Below are 19652 nucleotides of genomic sequence, written 5' to 3'. Positions count from 1 at the left end.
TGCCTTCAAGCCAGGCATCACTCGCTGCTGAATGTGAGAATGCAGAAAGAAAACCCTTATCAATTAAGTAGTTTGATCATATAAGAAATAATCATAAAACATAAACACTGGCATTTATTCACTCCACTGCAGAGAGTACAAGTCATCCATTGGGAGTAGTTGTTAATTAGTGAGTCTCTCCTGGCTTTCGTGGGCTTTTTCTGTGATTGTTGCAGAATTGCTGGAATCCCCTGAAAAGTTGCAATGTTTTGAGGCTTTTCCCTGCTCAAAAACATAGAATCAAAGTGGAAAATGGAAAAATGGAGGCTTCTTTTTGAGGTGCAGTGGTTATTCAATCGTAGGACACACCCAGCAATTACTGTGTATTAAATTAATTTATGTGTATTAGATTTATTTGTGTGTATTAGAGTGGAGGCCACTATATTGTATTGAGCAATTACGCAAGAAAATGTTTGTGATCAGCATAGAAAATGAATGATAAGTGAAAAACCCACAAGTGATAGGATTGTAGAAAGTGGTGTGTGCGTGTGTGCTTGTGTTTGTTGACGGTCTCAAAATGTAAAGGTTTAATCTCTGGAATGCATTGTGCATCTCTCCCTCTGCTAGCCCCACTATGCCACTGTGTGGATGGATGGATGCTTGTGTGTCCAAGCGTGCGTGTGTGTGCGTGTGTGAGATTGTGTGTGTGTTTAGGACAATAGCAGTTGTTGCAGTTTCAGCGTTCTCTGTTGGAAGGACAAAGCTGCTTCTGTCCAAACAACGGTAGGCACAGGCGTCGACACACCGTAGATTTTGGAAAATGGCTATGAGTGCCTTAAATTAAAATGAAATATTATTATACTCTAAAATATAATTACTCTTGTGTGGAGGAGCCTGGTTAGTTCTTTGAGCTTTATCATTTCCATTATTTTAAATGTCCTTGTACGAAAGCCTATTGTGTGCCTTTAACCAGTTTTGTGATGTTCCTATGCCTTTAAGTTGATAGGTCAATCTGTGACGTCATTTCCCCTTTAAAGCACGTCTTTGTCAGAATAGCCGGTTTTCAATCAGTGGTGGCAGCCAGCCTTGTGTGCGTTGACGACTAAATACCACACACACACACAAAAGCATACACATTTAAATCTACCTTTCAACAATAAAGATGATTAAAGGATTCTCTGGCCGGAATCTGTCGATTGTGTCCCAATTCTAAAAGAACTACTATCCCTTCCTTACATTGGTCCTTCGAGCCGGATAGAGTTCCACCATCAGACACTATGGAGTCATCACCTGCTGATCACCAGCCCTCTGTCAGGCCAAAGAGAGACATTCGACTACCACAGCATTTGGCCCCTTACGATGTCACCCTCCTTCCCTCTCAACTGCCTGCCGCCCAAATCTCCTCACTACCAGTAGGACAACACAGTGAAGCAAGGCCAACCAGAGCTAGGAGTGCGTCAGAATACCAGTCATCTGCTTCATCACGTCGATCCTCTCGGCGATCGCATGGGCTTCAACTGCTCCAAAATATTCCTGATGTCCAAACAGCTGCCCTAGAGGAGAGAATTAAAGGTTTGGAGCTTGCTGACCTACAGCAAGAAATAGAGGAGGAAAGGAAAGCTGACTTGGAGGCGAAGAGATTGGATGCACAAGCTAAAGAAGGACAAAGACTACAAGAGGATGCTCACCTTGCCAAGGAGAATATGGCAAGGGAAATGGAACGGCGCAGACGCTTAAAGAAACTGGAGAAAGACTTACACATTGCCCATATTGTCAAGTCTTTCCTGTCGGAGTCTGAAGATGATGCAATGTCAACAACGTCAGCTCCGCCCGCTGCTGACATGCTTCAGCTCCCATCAATAACTCCAATGAAATCCTCTGCCGCTATCCCGATTACACAGCCATTGACAACGATTCCCATTCCTGTGCAAGGTGCACAAACTTGTGTCCCGACTTTAGTAGCCCCCACTACAGCTCCTGCATCTGTGTCTTTCACAAGTCAACATATGCCAGTCATTCCCACATCTAGTTATGCATCAACAATGACACATGCAGCCGCAGTGCCACAAACCATGCAAACTTTTGTGCCACAACCACCAGTTCCAGCTGGTGCACCTCCTCCTGCTGCTGGGCAGTATGTTCAATACAAATTACCATCTGCTACTCCAGCCCCGGCAGCACCACCCTGGTCCTACCCGGGCATCGAGACGCTGATCGCTACTTCCTATGGCATTCCCAAACCAGTACTTCCAAGGGTTGAGAGTGGCCGGGAAAGTGATTTCGCCCTACTCAAGATGGCGCTAGAGAACTTGATGAATAGTCATCCTCACCTCAGCGAGCAATATAAATATCAAGTTCTACTAAATCAGCTCAAACTCCCTAACGCTCTGCAGTTAGCCAAGTCATTCATGTATGACCCAAACCCGTACACGGCTGCGCCAGGGGCTCTACAAGACAAATATGGCCAGCCTAGACAACTAGTACAGAGTGAACTAGGAGCTATTCTTAACTCACCAGCCATCAGAGTGGGGGATGCAGAAGCTTTCGACACGTTCGCTCTCTCAGTTCAGACCTTAGTTGGCATGCTGCGGACTTTAGAGGGATCCCTTGGATACGAGCTCAAATGTGGTTCTCACGTTGACCGCCTCATAAGTAAAATGCCTCCTGCTCACCGAGACGGATTTATGGAATACTGTCTTTGTCGAGGCATTCTACAGCCAGGTACCAACCAAACTTACACCCTGCCCGACCTGGCATCCTGGCTCCAAGTTAAAGCTCAAGCTAAGCGCCTGGCCAGCAAAGTCACTCACCTCTACAACCCGGGGCCTCCTCCTGCCAAGAGGGATTATAATAGTCCATGGCCCAAACAAAGGACAGCGTCAATTCTCTTATGTTCTGGTGAAACCGGTCACAGCCAGAGCACCAATCTGACAAAGTCACAACCCTTTAAACCTAGTCCTTATTGTGCATTTTGCAACAGTAAGGAGCATTACCTCAACTCATGCCTGGACTTCAAGAAACTGAATACCAGTGAGATCAATAAGTGGATCCAAGAAGGTAACAGATGTTGGAAGTGCGGTCGTGGCCACAAAGCTGCAGCATGTACGCTTAAACGCCCTTGTAACTTATGCAAAGAGACGCACCTCACAGTACTGCATGACACAATCCAAGAGTCATCTCAACAAGTCCTGATGATGAGTAACCAAAAACCCACAGTCTACCTGGAACAGCCTCAAAGCCCTCAAAGAGTTCTGCAGAAAGTTGTTAAAGTGCTCCTACAAAATGGAGACCGCACTCTAGAGACATTTGCTGTGCTTGATGATGGTTCTGAGAGAACACTCATCCTCCCCTATGCAGTAGAGCAGCTACAACTTGCTAAGCATCCTGAAACCCTTCACCTGAGAACTGTTCAACAAGAAGTGAAAGTGCTCAATGGTTCGTCAGTCAGCCTTCACGTCTCCCCCATCTTCAAGCCAAGCAAGAAGTATTGGATTAAAAATGCCTTCACAGCTGAGAATCTGAGCCTATCTCAGCACACATATCCAGTAGCGGCCCTCCAAAACCGCTACGAGCACCTCAAAGACCTTCCTTTGCTGCCTATCCATCGAGCGCAACCGCTACTCCTCATAGGTTCTGATATGTCTCAGCTTCTTGCTCCTACAGAGCCGGTGCGAGCAGGCCCATCTGGCGGCCCCATAGCAGTCTGTACCAACCGAGGCTGGTCCCTACAAGGTCCGTCTGGGATTTATGCATCTTCCCATCAACCTTCCCGTCTGCACGTGACCACTGAATCCCCATATCCTGAACTTTTCAAGAATGTGGAACGTCTCTGGCAGATCGATACTCTCCCTTACGTCAACGAGAAGATTGCATCTCGTTCCAAGCAGGACCAAAAAGGTCTCTCTCTTTTACAGACTGACTCTAAGCGTGTACCTGTTGATGTTATCCAGCGCTACGCGACACCCCTGTTACGTCGCCAGCCAAGCACTACGCTATGTGCACCCTCAGATGCTGTAATGCCAAACTTGCGCAGCATTGAACGCAGGTTGGCCAAAGACCCTCACCTTGCAACCTCTTATCGTAGAGAGATGGACAAACTTATCAAAACAGGATACGTTGCTGAGATTCCTTCAGAGGAGGCAGCAAAGAGTACTGAGTCGTGGTACGTACCACATCACATGGTGCACCACAATGGGAAAGACAGAGTGGTCTTCAACTGTTCTTTCTCCTACAATGGCCAGTCTTTGAATGATCATCTCCTCCCTGGACCAACGTTGGGCCCTACTATGATTGGGGTCCTCTTGCGGTTCCGATGTCATGCAATAGCCATAAGCGGGGATATCAAGTCAATGTTTCACCAGATCCGCTTACTTGACCATGATAAACCACTCCTACGATTCCTGTGGCGGAACATGGACAGGGAATCTAGAGCGCAGATCTTTGAATGGCAGGTCCTACCTTTCGGAACAACCTGCAGCCCCTGTTGTGCAGTGTACGCCTTACAGCAGCACGTCAGGGACTATGAGCCACCAGACTCTCTGCTCATGCAAGTGGTTGAGCACTCCTTCTATGTGGACAATTGCCTCCACAGTCTGAGTAAGGTTGAAGAAGCCAAAGCTCTAATTGACACTCTGCGTAAACTTCTTAGCAAGGGAGGTTTCGAGATCCGACAGTGGGCTAGCAACATGCCAGAAGTTGTGGCCCATCTACCACCTGATGCACGATCAGCAACTAGTGAGCTGTGGTTATCCAAAGCAAGTGATAACCTCCATGAACCCACTCTTGGACTATGCTGAGATTGTTTGAATGACACGCTGAGTTTCAAGCGTCACACAACAGAATCATCAGCTGCCACTCTTCGAAATGTCTACAGTGTCCTGGCCAAGCTTTATGACCCCCTAGGATTCATTGTACCATTTACCACTCGGTGTAAGGTGCTCATCCAAGATATGTGGAAGTCCAACCTCGGCTGGGACGACCAGATCCAGCCTGCAGATCTCCTTGACAAGTGGTCAACCTGGGTACGTGAGATTCCCACTTTACAACAATTTAAGGTGCCCCGTTCCTATGTACCTTTTACTGTGAACACTCCCACTTCAACCAGACATATTCACATCTTCTGCGATGCCTCTGAGCGCGCCTATGGGTCAGTGGCCTTTATGCAGTCAGTAGATGACAATCAGCACACCCATGTGTCTTTCGTGTTCGCCAGATCACGAGTTTCACCGAAAAAGCAACTGTCCATCCCGCGACTAGAGCTCAGTGCTGCACTTACAGGAGCACAGCTGGCCAAAGTGATAGAGACAGAGCTCTGTGTCCCTTCAGATCGCATCACGCTATGGTCAGACTCAACGACCGTGCTGCACTGGATCAAATCAGAATCGTGTCGCTTCAAAGTATTTGTGGGGACTCGCATCACAGAAATTCAAACCCTAACAAACCCCACCCAGTGGCGTTATGTTGATTCTCTGAATAATCCAGCAGACGATATCACTCGTGGACTCACCCTGCAGGAAATGATCCAAGAGCACCGCTGGAATAAGGGCCCGCACTTCCTTTACCTGCCAGAAAATGAGTGGCCCAATTTGCCTTCATCTGAACTGGAACCGGATGCCACAGAGCTGAGGAAATCCGCCTTCGTTGGAACTATTTCCTGTGCTTCATCCACTCAGCTTACTGATTTCAGTAAGTTCTCCACATGGAAACAGCTTCTACAAGAGACAGCTAGCTCCCTTCATGGGGCGGCTGATGCTGGTGCTTCATCCCCACCTTCCGCCGTGGATTTTCTGGAAGCCGAAAAACTTATATTGCAAAGGGTTCAAGGAGATTGTTTCCCAGAAGAGTTGAGAGCGCTCAAGGCTGGACGGTCTCCGCCTTCATACAGTCGACTTGCATCACTTTCACCAGAATACGAAGGAGCCACAGGATTACTCAGAGTTGGTGGACGGTTGCGGCATGCAGAGAGTTTAGATTGGGAGAGAATCCACCCTATAATCTTGGATCCAAGCCACCATGTGACAAAGCTTGTCATAAAGGAACATGATGAAGTACTGTTGCACCCTGGCCCAGAAAGAGTTCTTGCTGAAATACGACGTAGATTTTGGATCTTAAGGGGCAGAGAAGCAATACGGAAACATCAGTATACATGTCTAGAACGTCGTCGTTGGAAAGCCAAGCCTGACATTCCTAAAATGGCTGATTACCCCCCTGCTCGACTGCGACTTCATAAGCCACCTTTCTATTCAACCGGAGTTGATTGCTTTGGACCTCTCCAAGTGAAAATTGGGCGCCGCACAGAGAAACGATGGGGTATTATCTATAAGTGCATGACAACTCGTTCTGTACACTTGGAACGACTGGAGAATCTTGATACGGACGCATTCCTGCTATCCTTAAGAAGATTCATCTCTCGACGCGGCAAACCCTTTGAACTCCTCATGGACAATGGTACCAACTTTGTTGGTGGAGAACGTGAATTACGTGAAGCAGTTGCTTCAATGGAACCACAGTTGAGAGAGCAACTTGCAGAGCACCAGATTTCATTCCGATTCAATCCTCCAAGCACACCACATTTTGGGGGCACATGGGAGAGAGAAGTAAAATCCATTAAGACAGCACTCAGAGTTGTTCTCAAAGACCAAACAGTCCCTGAACCAGTATTACTGACAACATTGATAGAGGTTGAAGGCATAATGAATGCTAAACCTCTTGGTTACCTGTCTTCGGACGCCTCAGACCCAGACCCAGTCACGCCCAATCTCCTTCTTATGGGCCGTCACGATTCATCTCTACCTCAAGCAATCTACGATCCCTGTGGTCTCGGAAAAAGACGTTGGAGGCACAGCCAAGTCCTAGCAGATCACTTCTGGTCATCTTTCATCCAGCATTACCTGCCAGGGCTTCAAGAATGTAACAAGTGGAGGAACGATGGCAAGACCCTTTTGGCCGGTCAAGTTGTCTTGATAGTGGATCCTCAACTCCCCCGAGGATCGTGGCCTGTAGGACGGATCACTCAGACACATCCAGGAGCAGATGGACGGGTCCGGACTGCCAGAGTACAAGTGAAGAATCGCACCTACCTTCGCCCAGTCGCCCGACTGATCATGCTTCCACCTCTTGATGACGAGGACACTACCTCATAGACTTTCTTCTAGTTCCAACTGCCATACGGACAGTTGGGGGCGGCTGTGTACGAAAGCCTATTGTGTGCCTTTAACCAGTTTTGTGATGTTCCTATGCCTTTAAGTTGATAGGTCAATCTGTGACGTCATTTCCCCTTTAAAGCACGTCTTTGTCAGAATAGCCGGTTTTCAATCAGTGGTGGCAGCCAGCCTTGTGTGCGTTGACGACTAAATACCACACACACACACAAAACCATACACATTTAAATCTACCTTTCAACAATAAAGATGATTAAAGGATTCTCTGGCCGGAATCTGTCCATTGTGTCCCAACTCTAAAAGAACTACTATCCCTTCCTTACAGTCCTCTATTGTGGAAAACTGACCGTTTGATGATAATGTAACAGGAATGCAATGTACATGAAACCTGTTTATGAGCCCCAAACATGACAAAAGTCCAATCACTCCACTTTTGAGAGAAGCGGCGCGCCGATGCATTGTGATGGAAAGACCTCCTTTCTCAGGCTTTAAATAAAGCTCTGCCAACTCTACGTCAGCCACTTGCAGACGTGGGCATGTAGGTTTGATCATGGATGTCACATGTATGTGATATATGGCATCTATTACATTGAAGTTGTTACAAAGTGTATAGAGTGGAACCTCAGGATGAAAGTGTCAGCTTACAAGTTTCTCAGGATAAGAGCTGTCTCTCAGCTAATTGTTATTGTTATTGTTAATCACTATAGACAGTAATTTTAAACGTGACAAACAAGTCAATGGCGTTTTAAAATCGTGTTTTTATCATCTTTGTCTTTTAGCAAAAGTAAAACCGTTTTTATCTTTTATAACCTTTTTGAACAAGTCGTGCATGCTTTTATTTCAATTCGCCCGGAGCCCTTTGAGACACTTGTGATTTAGGGCTATATAAATAAACATTGATTGATTGATTGATTGACTACTGCAAAGCACTTTATGCTGGCATTAGCCAAAAAGCTCTCTGCCGGTTGCAGTTAGTCCAGCACGACTTTTAAATGGGGTCCAGGAAACGCGAGCATATAACCCCAATTCTTGAGACTTTGCACTGGCTCCCTGTTCATTTTAGAATTGATTCGAAAATTTTGCTGTTTGGTTTTAAAGTTTTGCATTGACTGGCACCTCATTATATCTCTGACCTCATCCAAATTTACACTCCTGCGCACGCTCTGTGGTCCGAGAGCCAGCTTCAGCTCGTGGTGCCCAAGACGAGACTTAAAACGAGAGAAGACAGGGCCTTCTCTGTGGCCGGCCCTAAGCTCTGGAACACTCTGCTCCTCCATGTTCGAACTGCTCCCACAGTGGAGTGTTTTAAGTCTTGTCTTAAGACCCACTTTTATTCTCTGGCTTTTAAGACTACGTGAGTTGTGTGGTCCTCTCTTTTTAAATGTTTATTTCTATTTATTGTTTTAATTTTTTTTACCCTTTAAAATCGTTTTTAATCATATTTATTTTGATATTGTTTTTATATTTATTTATTTATCCATCCATCCATCCATCCATCTTCTTCCGCTTATCCGAGGTCGGGTCGCGGGGGCAGCAGCCTAAGCAGGGAAGCCCAGACTTCCCTCTCCCCAGCCACTTCTTCCAGCTCTTCCCGGGGGATCCCGAGGCATTCCCAGGCCAGCCGGTTTTATATTTATTTATTTTGTTTTCATTCAGTCATTGGTGGAGCTAAGGATAGTATTTGAATCTTGTTTTTAATATTTTTGTGCAGCACTTTGGAAACATTTTTGTTGTTTGAATGTGCTATATAAATAAAGTGGATTGGATTGGATTGGATGCTTTATGTAGGGAGCAAAATTTCAGGTTACGAGCTCTAAGCCAACCGCTGGTTGGCTTAGAGAATGTCACAGTGAACCCTGTAAAAACACGATCAAAACATCTGGTCTTTTTTGTTAGCATTAGCTTGTAGCTAGATATGGACATAACTTTGTTTTTCCAAGTACGTGAAGGAAGAACATGAGCGTGAAGGACAGTGCTGGAAAGAAAAAAATGAATGATATTCATTGAATTAAAGATAGAAATCATCAAAAGCATGAGAGCGTGAGCTAGCTAACTTGGTGAAGCAGTTTGTGTGTAGCACTGCTCGTCTGCACCATATTGAAGCCGAAAGAGTCTATAACGCCACAATATATTGTATATATTTTTTTTTTTATATATTCAAATAATACCTAAACGGCGGTCATTTATCCAAGAAAGTATGTAGAAGCAGCTGATGGTGTGTTTGATGGAAAAGCAGTTGGAAGGAGATACCGTAGAAGTCCACTCTCCAAGGTAAATACTGTACATTATTAAAACTTAGAAAACTTCTGTAGTTGTTTGCGGACTACATTCTATTGTATGGGTATTAATGCAATAGTTGTTATCCAAAAGTTTTTTGGTTTTTTTAAATGCAAGTTATATGTTACAATTGTGATGTTTTGGGCGGCCAACCACCAATTAAATTGGTTTGAATTCATTCAAACTCTGTGTTGCAGTACACGTTTTTCAAGGCACGATCTGTACCTTCCGCCCAGCTGTGATGCGCTCCAGCCTATCACAGTGGGACACACAGTAGAAAATGGATGACTGGATCTGCGTCACAGAACCAATTAAACTTGTATTTTGAGGTACTGTCAAAAGTGGATCAGGTACACAATAGCGCTTCTTGGATACATACTGTACACTTGTCTTGGACAAACACAGTTTATTGGTATTAAAGCTACAGACGCATAAAACAGTGAGGCTTACAATTAAAAATATTATTAAACAGTATGGCTTATCAAAAGCACTTGTTTAAAATTGTCAGTATAATAAATCACGTAAACAGTCAATATCAATGTAAGTGGAATGTACATACAATAGTCGAAAAGAATCTAACGCCTGTGCTTAGTGGTGAATAGCAGATGTAGAAACTAATCTTGTGGGGACTTCCCTCCCACATAATCTTCTAAATGTGTGTCCTCCAGACAAGCCCCCCCTCCCCACCCCGCACCATGCTTTACATTTATCCCCTCAAACCCACCCAAACAATGTAAGGGGCTACTTCAACAACTCAGGAAGTTTAAATAGGTGCTATAACATGCGCCCACATACACACACACACACACACACACACACACATACAGATCCAATTAGTGATGACGTTTTTGATGAAGATACTCGCAAAAACACAACAATCAAAAAGCTCATTATATTTTATAACAACACTTGTATTACTTTCAAGACTCTACTAGTACGGTTTGTTTGATCAAGTGTGAACGCAATCATCTTAACCCTGGTGTTGACCAAACAAGCGGGCCGAGAACACTCGAGAGATGGACCTCGGCATGCTTGCCAAAAAACTCTGGTGCAGTTTGGTTCACTTAAACTCAAATGTAAACTCTACCTGCACTAGTGTTAAAAAGACAGAATGCAGAAATGACAACTACTGAATGTCATTCTTTTGTAATACAGTGACCTGCGATGTCCTTTATGCCAGCTAAGACATTGATGCATTTGGAGTTGTTATGCAAAGATATGACCCAACTTTGACAAAGATTACAACTGTACTGCACTACAAAACTGCAAATATATAGTAGGGTACTAGGGATCGAACTGCATGTTTATTAACAGAGATAAACAAGCTATGTAATCTATGTAATGCAATATTCTCTGACGATTAGAAAAACGGCACTACAGACAGCCTATTGAGATGCGTTCATTTCAAGCCTTTGTTCTGAAGTTTCTACTTCGGTTCCTTTCTGCTGAGGGTCTGACTTTGGCTAATACATATATGGATGTATACTAAAATTAATCACTGTTGCCCTTTACAGTTAAATATTATTGTCATGCAAGATATTTTTCAGTACCTAGCGGGAAGCGTATCTCCAAAACTACAAAAATGGCAGACGTGAGGGAGTGGGATGTGGACCCAAGAACCACCATTGCATGCAATAATTAAGTGTTTTAAATGTACATTAAAAACAATCATAAAATAACCCCTTTAAAGGCCTACTGAAACCCACTACTACCGACCACGCAGTCTGATAGTTTATATATCAATGATGAAATCTTAACATTATAACACATGCCAATACGGCCGGGTTAACTTATAAAGTGACATTTTAAATTTGCCGCTAAACTTCCGGTTCGAAACGCCTCTGAGGATGACGTATGCGCGTGACGTAGACCGGCGAACACGGGTATGCCTTCCACATTGAAGCCAATACGAAAAAGCTCTGTTTTCATTTCATAATTCCACAGTATTCTGGACATCTGTGTTCGTGAATCTGTTTCAATCATGTTCATTGCATTATGGAGAAGGAAGCCGAGCAAGCAAAGAAGAAAGTTGTCGGTGCGAAATGGACGTATTTTTCAAACGTAGTCAGCCACAACAGTACACAGCCGGCGCTTCTTTGTTTACATTCCCGAAAGATGCAGTCAAGATGGAAGAACTCGGATAACAGAGACTCTAACCAGGAGGACTTTTGACTTGGATACACAGACGCCTGTAGAGAACTGGGACAACACAGACTCTTACCAGGATTACTTTGATTTGGATGACAAAGACGCAGACGTGCTACTGTGAGTATGCAGCTTTGGCTTTTTTTTGCGTATGTACGTAACTTTTTAAAAATATATAAGCTTTATGAACCTTGGGTTAGGTGAACGGTCTTTTGGGCTGAGTGATTGTGTGTGTTGATCATGTGTTTGAATTGTATTGGCGTGTTCTATGGAGCTAGGAGCTAGCAGAGGAGCTAGGAGCTAGCATAACACGTACCGTACCGTACGTGCGCGTCACGTACGTAACTTTTTAAAAATATATAAGCTTTATGAACCTTGGGTTAGGTGAACGGTCTTTTGGGCCGAGTGATTGTGTGTGTTGATCAGGTGTTTGAATTGTATTGGCGTGTTCTATGGAGCTAGGAGCTAGCAGAGGAGCTAGGAGCTAGCATAACAAACACGCAGGTGTTATTATGCAGGATTAATTTGTGGCATATTAAATATAAGCCTGGTTGTGTTGTGGCTAATAGAGTATATATATGTCTTGTGTTTATTTACTGTTGTAGTCATTCCCAGCTGAATATCAGGTACCGTGAGTATGCAGCCTTGGCTGCTAAACATTCGATAACTTGACCGTATGTGCGCGTCACGTACGTAACTTTTTAAAAATATATAAGCTTTATGAACCTTGGGTTAGGTGAACGGTCTTTTGGGCTGAGTGATTGTGTGTGTTGATCAGGTGTTTGAATTGTATTGGCGTGTTCTATGGAGCTAGGAGCTAGCAGAGGAGCTAGGAGCTAGCATAACAAACACGCAGGTGTTATTATGCAGGATTAATTTGTGGCATATTAAATATAAGCCTGGTTGTGTTGTGGCTAATAGAGTATATATATGTCTTGTGTTTATTTACTGTTGTAGTCATTCCCAGCTGAATATCAGGTACCGTGAGTATGCAGCCTTGGCTGCTAAACATTCGATAACTTGACCGTATGTGCGCGTCACGTACGTAACTTTTTAAAAATATATAAGCTTTATGAACCTTGGGTTAGGTAAACGGTCTTTTGGGCTGAGTGATTGTGTGTGTTGATCAGGTGTTTGAATTGTATTGGTGTGTTCTATGGAGCTAGGAGCTAGCAGAGGAGCTAGGAGCTAGCATAACAAACACGCAGGTGTTTTTATGCAGGATTAATTTGTGGCATATTAAATATAAGCCTGGTTGTGTTGTGGCTAATAGAGTATATATATGTCTTGTGTTTATTTACTGTTGTAGACATTCCCAGCTGAATATCAGGTCACCCCCGGCTCTCACAGCATCTTCCCTATCTGAATAGCTTCAACTCCCCACTAGTCCTTCACTTGCACTTTACTCATCCACAAATCTTTCATCCTCGCTCAAATTAATGGGGAAATTGTCGCTTTCTCGGTCCGAATCTCTCTCACTTCATGCGGCCATCATTGTAAACAATAGGGAACTTTGCGTATATGTTCAACTGACTACGTCACGCTACTTCCGGTAGGTGCAAGCCTTTTTTTTATCAGATACCAAAAGTTACAATCTTTATCGTCGTTGTTCTATACTAAATCCTTTCAGCAAAAATATGGCAATATCGCGAAATGATCAAGTATGACACATAGAATAGATCTGCAATCCCCGTTTAAATAAAAAAAATTCATTTCAGTAGGCCTTTAAACTTTAAATGTATATGCTGTAATCTCTGTTATTACAGGTTGCTTATTAACGTAAATTGAATAATTCACTCCCATATTAATGTTGTCAATAAATAGTACTAATAGGCCTATCCTATTTATTTACTTTTATGAAAATTTAAAATAATTTGGGGTCTTACATTTTATTTGTATGTGAAGTACATGCACCTATCCTTCAGCAGGAAAACGTACTTTGTTGTAAAAGTATGATTACCTTCTGTTTTGCCTGAAAGCCCAGTTTGAATCTTGCTCTTATAATCCTCCATATTGACAGCCTCATTCATTCATTCATTCATTCGAGCATTAATTTTTTCTTTCTTGCATCTTACTTGTTGCTAAAAAACCAACAACTGGAGCATTCTTCTCAGAAAAGAGATGGTAGCCACAGGCAACTGCTGCTCACATTTGCCCCCCAATGGTGACTCACACTGAGTACTATAGCACTTCTTAGCATGATTTTTCTCTTAATAGTCTAATTAGCAAGATGTCACACTTACATGCAAACATGATATTGGTGCTGACAAACAGAACAACCAGTAAGCCACGCCCCTCAGCCTCAGTGGACACACTCTGAAATCACATCATGTAGGCATCGTAGTATATGCTCTCTGCCAACCTCCTCCCCCTCTGCTGTGCCGAGACTATTAGCTGAACCTTTGTGTGTCATTCCTTCATGTTGTTTCATGCTAAACCGCCTGCTCTGATGCCTATAAAATAAATACGTCCGTGTTTACTTTGAAAAAAAAAATTAAACAGGACTGTTTTGTCAGAATGGGTCAGTAAGAAATTGGATTAGTTGTGAAACTTAGACGAAAACGACAACATTTTTGCAACATTACTACTTTGACTGAAGAAAAAGACATACAAAAAGTTAAGATAAAGTATTATTGTCAATGTCATGTAAGAACACCGTTGTGCATTGACATAAAAGCTGGTAAATGCAGTTTTTCTAATGCAGCATTGTGCGCCACACAAGGTGTACCTAATGCTGTGGACGGTAAATCTATATATTGTTTACAAAGTTTATTTTCAACCATGTCTAAAAAAAAGATATTGGTGATATTCGTCTTTGTATATTTGACAGTGTAAATTATCAAAAGATAAATTATGATACTTTTGGAGAGGGTGGGGCATGGAGGGTTTCATTTGCAATCTAAAGGAAACGCCTCCACATATGAACAGTTTGCAGACATACTCAGAAAGCGAGTTATAAATGTGAGCGTGGAACAAAATTTACACAAAACTTACACTACAACATATCGAATACATATAATCTAGACCACAATAAAGTGTGTCAAATGTAGATTAGAAACATCATAGTTACCTTTAAAAGTACATTTTAAAAGCTTTTGGTGAAACCTAAGCAAGTAACTGAAATGAAATGGGAAAATAAAATCCATATTAAACCCAGCAGATGCCATTTATATTTAAGTTAGGTCATGGAATATGTCACAAAAGCAGCCCAAACCAGGCATTACTTTATGAATATGTCCTTCACTGTATAGCCTTTGGTCACATGACCATGAATCGAGCAGCACAAGTTATTGATGAACAATCAAACAGGTGTTGAATTACTCATGGAATATATTCAAAGCAGTATAACAATGTAATATGTTGTGCTCGTCTTACTTCAACCTCGCAGGTGAAGTCCGACCCATCCAGCAGGGTCACGTGGCACACCACCAGTTTCATCTTGTTCTTCCTCACCAAACGGAGCGGCGACTGGAAAATGGAAGTTTGGCCTTGGCGTCTGTCCTTTTCTACCTCCTTCTTGTCTTCCTCCTTCTCAGCTACTTCTTGAGTCTCCTCCGTGCTCTCGAGACTTTTCTGGGCGCTCTCCTCTACTTTTTCTTCCCCGGCAGGCTGTTGTAGCACAAAGAAAACAGTTGGATGAGAGTCTTCTCAGCACTGTGTCTGTGTTGGCTTCTAGAATGGTGCGGGTGTTTGTTTTCGGTTCGCTGGCTGAGAAGTTGATGTCATACTAGGGTGGGCCTGGGTGGCTTATTGTGACCACTGGATAAAACACAAGAGTCTGAGTGGGTGTCTCATCCAGAAAATATGCTGTTTATAACTTTTCATCTGCACAAAGACCAATCTGTTTTCATACCTTCCCCTTAGCGCTGGTTTCACTTGTGGTTTTTCACTGAGCCTGTTGCAAAATGCACGCCATACAGTAATAATTGAAGGTACTCAAAGCCACAAAAAGTATTGTTTTTACGCTTGAATACTGTACAGGGCACATGAAAAAAGAAAATCCTGTTAACCGACAAGGGTTGTAGGATGTTCCTAGGCAGATATCAAAGCTTGCAATGCAGCTAATAAACCCCAGTCTATTTAGTTAGCAGAAGAGCTTTATCCATCTTTCAGCACCAAAGTGAAGTGCTGAGTTCACATTCAGGCGTTGGTATTTACACAAATGCATACTTAAACAATTACATGACTTTCTTTTCTTTTTTTATTTTTAGTGCTTTTATTAAGCACTGTCAAGTGCTTGCTCATGTAAGTTCCAGTAGGCTCACTTTAAAATGGAACAGGGGACGGACCAGACAACCTCAGCTTCTTCCAACTCCTTTTGGACAATTAATCATTTGAGCAAAAATGTAAATGTGTGCTTGTAAATTTTTAGAATGTTCCAGGTGAAAATTTTAATTAATGTAAAAGGTAATAACGAAGGTAATTTATTTGTTTCCAACATGCTTAACAAAGCTCAACATGTCCAGAAAGGAGTAGGTAAATGCAAAAGTTATTTAAAAATTAATACTAAGGTCTATAAATATATGTTTTAGCCTTTTTTTTAGTTTATTTAATAGCAAATGACATGATGACATCATGTTACCACCACTGAAAGAATATCAACAACAATATTGTTTATTTACGTTTGTACTTTAAATGGGAACTGCTCTTTTTTTTGGAATTTTGCCTATCGTTCACAATCACTATGAGAGACAACAAGACAAAAGTGTTTTTTTGCATTCTAACATGTAAAAATCGTCTCGTTCTAGGTAGCTATCAATGCAGCTAAAGGGAGCAATCAATTATACCGCTAAATCACTTCAAAAATGCATTCAAAAACTGTCACCAATACTTCTTTTAAGTTCCGTAACCTGTACAATAACCAAACTGTAGCGACATTGTTATTGTAAGAGCGAACACTCAGTACGTGTCCATGCAATAAATTAGTCCGACTTCTCAAATAGTTCGGCTCTAAATAAGCCTCCTACAGCCCATGGAAACGCTTTAATCCGATTGTGTTCGGTTTTTGAAAAATCAGACTAATACACCTGGATTATGCGATTGGCAACCAGATCTCTCGAGGCGGTGGGACCCTAAGTATCATACAGGGAGACTGTTCATTTGCATCATAAATTAAAAGAACAAACATTTTGAAATGCATCCATGGTAGAAAAAAAGAAACAACGTTTTTTAAGAAGGTAGCTAAGGAAATGTAGAATGCCGGCTTAATTCGGACTCCCGAACAAAATACGGATGAGATGAAATAGAATGAAGCAGGTATATTAAAAGCGTACACAAACCTCTTCACACTGCATTTGTGCATAGCAACTGATTCACTTTCCGCACATTTGGCAAGATAGTCCAGAACAATAGCAACCTTCCTCTGGATATCAGTCGGGGCACGTACGGTCTTTTCCTTCGAATCTAAAACTCCTTACATCAATCAAAGCCTTTTGGATGAACTTTAAGATACCGTATTTTTCGGACGATAAGTCACAGTTTTTTTCATAGTTTGGCCGAGGGTGCGACTTATACTCAGGAGCGACTTATGTGTGAAATTATTAACACATTACCGTAAAATATCAAATAATATTATTTAGCTCATTCACGTAAGAGACTAGACGTATAAAATTTCATCGGATTTAGCGATTAGGAGTGACAGATTGTTTGGTAAACGTATAGCATGTTCTATATGTTATAGTTATTTGAATGACTCTTACCATAATATGTTACGTTAACATACCAGGCACGTTCTCAGTTGGTTATTTATGCGTCATATAACGTACACTTATTCAGCCTGTTGTTCACTATTCTTTATTTATTTGAAATTGCCTTTCAAATGTCTATTGGGTGTTGGGTTTTATCAAATACATTTTCCCAAAAAATGCGACTTATACTCCAGTGCAACTTATATATGTTTTTTTCCTTCTTTATTATGCATTTTCGGCCGGTGCAACTTATACTCCGGAGCGACTTATAGTCCGAAAAATACGGTATTCAAAAGTTTTGTTTCCATGATTTTGGTCTGAAATTTCCTACAAAAAAACTCTTCCGTCCATCTTTCATTGCATCCACCCTGCATCCGCCTAGATACATTCTTGGTAGTAGCATCATGTTCGTAGCGCAATCCAAGATCATTTCTTGATGCTGTTTGCTATTTAACATCAGAAGTGGAGTATGAACACCTCAGGGACCATCAAAAAAGCACAGCAGAGACTTTACTTTCTGAGACTCCTCAAAAAGAACAACATGTCACAAAAACTGCTTGTGTCCTTCTATCGCTATTCTACAGAGAGTGTGCTGACATACTGCATGTGTGTATGGTATGCCAGCTGCACGGCGGCAGAGAGAAATGCACTTCAGAGGGTCATAAAAACTGACATGAAGATCACTGGCTGCTCTCTCCCCTTCCTAGATGAACTGTACAGTGCCAGGTGCCTCAAAAAGGCCCAAAACATCATAAGGGACCCATCTCACCCTGGACATAAACTTTTTGAACTGCTGCCCTCGGGCAGGAGATACAGGACAATAAAATGCCGGACAAACAGACTTAAGAACACTTTTTACCCGATAGCAATAGTGTCGCTGAACACAAGACGACAATAATGACTGTGCATGTGAGCTGTGTGCTTGGTATTTTTATGTATTTTATGTATTTTTATCTATTTATCTATGTTCTTATGTTTTTATGTGTTATGAATTTGCACTAAATTAATTAGTTTTGCTCACAATTTTGTTGTACAATGTACAATGACAATAAAGATATATTCTTTATATTCTATTCTGAATACCCATTAGAGACATAATATTTGTAATATGTGCCAATATTACAGCGGACATCAGTTAAAATAAATTGTAAGCATCGGCAAATGGCTAGTGTGACATCATGGATCAACCGGAAAAGGAATTCATTTTAACCGAGCTCAAAGGAAATAGTGCCCCCCCCCCCCCCCGTGTATGGAAGGCACCTGGCATATGACCAATAGTTGCATTAGAGAGAGTGCTTGGACACTTGGACTTCACACATAGATGTGAAAATACAAAAAAAACAACTAAGAATTCAGACTAATTTAGTGCATGGAAACGTAGTGACTGAGGAACTATCTTTCTAGCGTGGTAACACATTGGCGTGCTTTGATATTAGCCGTAAAAGCTAACTACGGCAAGCTTGCTTCAACGTCAGCACGAAACGCGTTTGAGTTTGCAATGCACAACACAATGCGATAGAACACCAATTTGTACTGACTGAAAAACATCAACAATCATATTACAGTGTTTGTAAATTATTAGCCCACATTTAATGTTTTGTTTGTACTTATGCTGTCTGTCATGATACACATGTCATGCTGCGTGTATCATGTTCAATATAAAGTGTGACTCACTCGATGGACAGTTGTCTCTTTGGTCCAGCTGGCTGGGGACATTTGTTCTGGTTTATTTGGGGTAAGCACGCAACTTATGTCGAAGGTTTCTCACTGAACCCAATGGGTTGAGTTTTTTTCTTACCCTGATGTGGGATCTGAGCTGAGGATGTCGTTGTGGCTTGTGCAGCCCTTTGAGACACGTGTGACTAAGGGCCATATAAATACATTTTGATTGTTTGATTGAAATAGCTTATCTCCAAATTCAACATTTGCAGCTTCGAGTCGATTTCACCTCACTCTATCGGCTTCCATCTGCTCCAATGTTTCACCCTCTACTTTGTGCTCGCTTCTAGAAGCAGCAGTTAATCCTTCGTTCATTCAGCTTCAAAAAGATAAGGTTGTGAATCCTCATTGGAGCCACGTAAATAAGACCATCCACAAAACTGTACATTCTTAAGATACGGTCCATAAGCAGCTTGAAAGCAGTCTGTGAAACCTAATCTATGCAAAATTTAAACCAAAGTACCACCATTATATGTTATGTAGAACAAAAGGAAGTGTTTTAAAATGAGAGAAAAAACATCATAATATGACCCCTTTAAAATCGTATAGATTTATCAGTCTCCAATTCGTGTGAGGAAAAAAAAGTTCAGATACATAGACACAATCTTTTGTTTTTTTATTAGATAGGGGCAATATCAGAAATACATTTCCATTTGTTTTTTTAAATGATCATATACTGAAAACA

At 42.0% G+C, this 19652-nt stretch overlaps 1 protein-coding gene across 15 annotated transcripts in view; it reads right to left on the bottom strand.

The window, feature by feature from the left end:
• Nucleotides 1-19652, bottom strand: part of epb41l2 (erythrocyte membrane protein band 4.1 like 2) — a 103743-nt gene that overhangs the window by 42778 nt on the left and 41313 nt on the right. For all 15 annotated transcript variants that reach the window (XR_009825925.1, XM_062045094.1, XM_062045096.1 and 12 more), the window contains one exon: nt 14937-15170. Coding sequence is in view for 14 of the 15 variants with exons in the window: in XM_062045094.1 (XP_061901078.1) it covers nt 14937-15170 (234 nt within the window). In the remaining variant the exon portion in view is untranslated. The remainder of the gene's footprint in view (nt 1-14936; nt 15171-19652) is intronic.

This window comes from Entelurus aequoreus, linkage group LG04 (assembly GCF_033978785.1).
Source record: "Entelurus aequoreus isolate RoL-2023_Sb linkage group LG04, RoL_Eaeq_v1.1, whole genome shotgun sequence".
NCBI classification, from domain to species: Eukaryota; Metazoa; Chordata; class Actinopteri; order Syngnathiformes; family Syngnathidae; genus Entelurus; species Entelurus aequoreus.
Note: the sequence above shows the minus strand (reverse complement) of the source record. Positions and strands in the feature narration are given on the sequence as shown.